The sequence below is a fragment of the Terrapene carolina genome, unplaced genomic scaffold (genome assembly GCF_002925995.2).
Source record: "Terrapene carolina triunguis isolate 2854851 unplaced genomic scaffold, T_m_triunguis-2.0 Scaffold130, whole genome shotgun sequence".
NCBI lineage: Eukaryota > Metazoa > Chordata > Testudines > Emydidae > Terrapene > Terrapene triunguis.
In genome coordinates, this window is record NW_020664481.1 from 646420 (window position 1) to 647730 (window position 1311).

The 1311-nt window shown below is 64.1% G+C and overlaps 1 protein-coding gene across 1 annotated transcript in view; it reads right to left on the reverse strand.

Moving 5' to 3' along the window:
* The window catches only part of SLC12A5 (solute carrier family 12 member 5), a 40486-nt gene that overhangs the window by 31315 nt on the left and 7860 nt on the right, over window positions 1-1311 (reverse strand). Inside the window, exon 5 of the mRNA XM_026652721.1 lies at window positions 90-188. Within this exon, the coding sequence (XP_026508506.1) occupies window positions 90-188 (99 nt within the window). The remainder of the gene's footprint in view (window positions 1-89; window positions 189-1311) is intronic.

Genomic DNA, 1311 nt, shown 5'->3' on the forward strand with positions numbered 1-1311 from the left:
GCTCTGACCCGCACAGGGGCTGGTTCAGACGCAGACAAGACCCTGCCCCTGTCGCCCTGTTCTTGCCCCGGACCCTCTGCCAAGGATACAGACAGCAGACGTTGTGGCGATGGCCAGGATGGTCCCTGTGGGGATGGATTTCTGAGCATCGCGCAGGTCTCCTGATCGGTTGGAGCCGGCCATTATACCTAGGGAAGACAAGGGAACATGCTATGGGGCACCGTGCCATGGAGGGGCGCATGGCAGTGCAGAGCCCTGAGCAAGGCCACCGAGCACAGCCCCCTTCCCCAGGGCACTGGGCTCCAGCCCGGCTCAGAGAGCAGCAGCCGGCAGGTAAGGCCCAGAGCACATGGCACGTGGCCTGGGGGAGCTGAGCAGGCCCTGCCACGGGGGGCTGGCAGAGGGGAGCAGACCCGGCTGCACGGGGGTTGCTGATCTCCCTCTCCACACCCGACTCTCCACCTGCAGAATCAGGCTCCAGATGTGCTGATGTGGTTTCTCTCCTCCACTCTTGATTAGCTCAATCTGCGAAGGCCAATTAGTGGCGAGCGAGCGAGGGGCTGTCCCACCGGGCGCAGGCAGGTGGGCAGGGGGCTGTGAGGCAGCCATGCCATGGGCAATGAGGAGGAGGGCAGGGCTCGTCACCGGCTATCAGCCAGGGCTGCCTGGATTCTCACTGCTGCGGGGAAGTGAGGGCCAGGCAGGGCTAGGACTCTGAGTGGAGCCGACCACGGGCAAGTCCCAGGTGCCTGCAGCGCAGCCAGACAGAGAGATGCCTCAGGAAAAGCTGCCACTTGTAGCACGGCCTGAATTATTCATCGGACACGAGTCCATGTAAAAATCATGAAAGGCTGGTGAGTGAGCAGCGAGCCGGGGGCTTTCCTGCCCCGGGATTCCCCTGACGTCACACAGCTGGGCCTGGACCTGGGGGTTCAGTTCAACCCTCCTGGTCCAAACTCCACTGGCTCTGGGGTCCGGCTCACGGAGCGTGGAGCAGCAGGAGCGTGTGAGGGCCATGCTGCTCCCAGACACGGCCTCGTACCGCGGGCTGGCTTGGCACTGTCTTTGCCCCAGACCAGGCTGCTCCTGGGGGGCGGCTCAGGGGCTGCTTTGCTCAGTTATTTCCGCCCACAGGAGGGGAGCCAGAAATAGCCGAGCGGTGGTGACGTCAGCGCGGAGGTGAGACGTGCTGCCAGCTTGTCTGTGGGGCTGGGGGTGGCTGGGGGAGGAGGAGCTCTTTGATCCTCCCCTGCACCCCCCACGCAGTCACGCTCCGCACGGGAAGCAGAAATCAGAGAGGTGTGCAGCCAG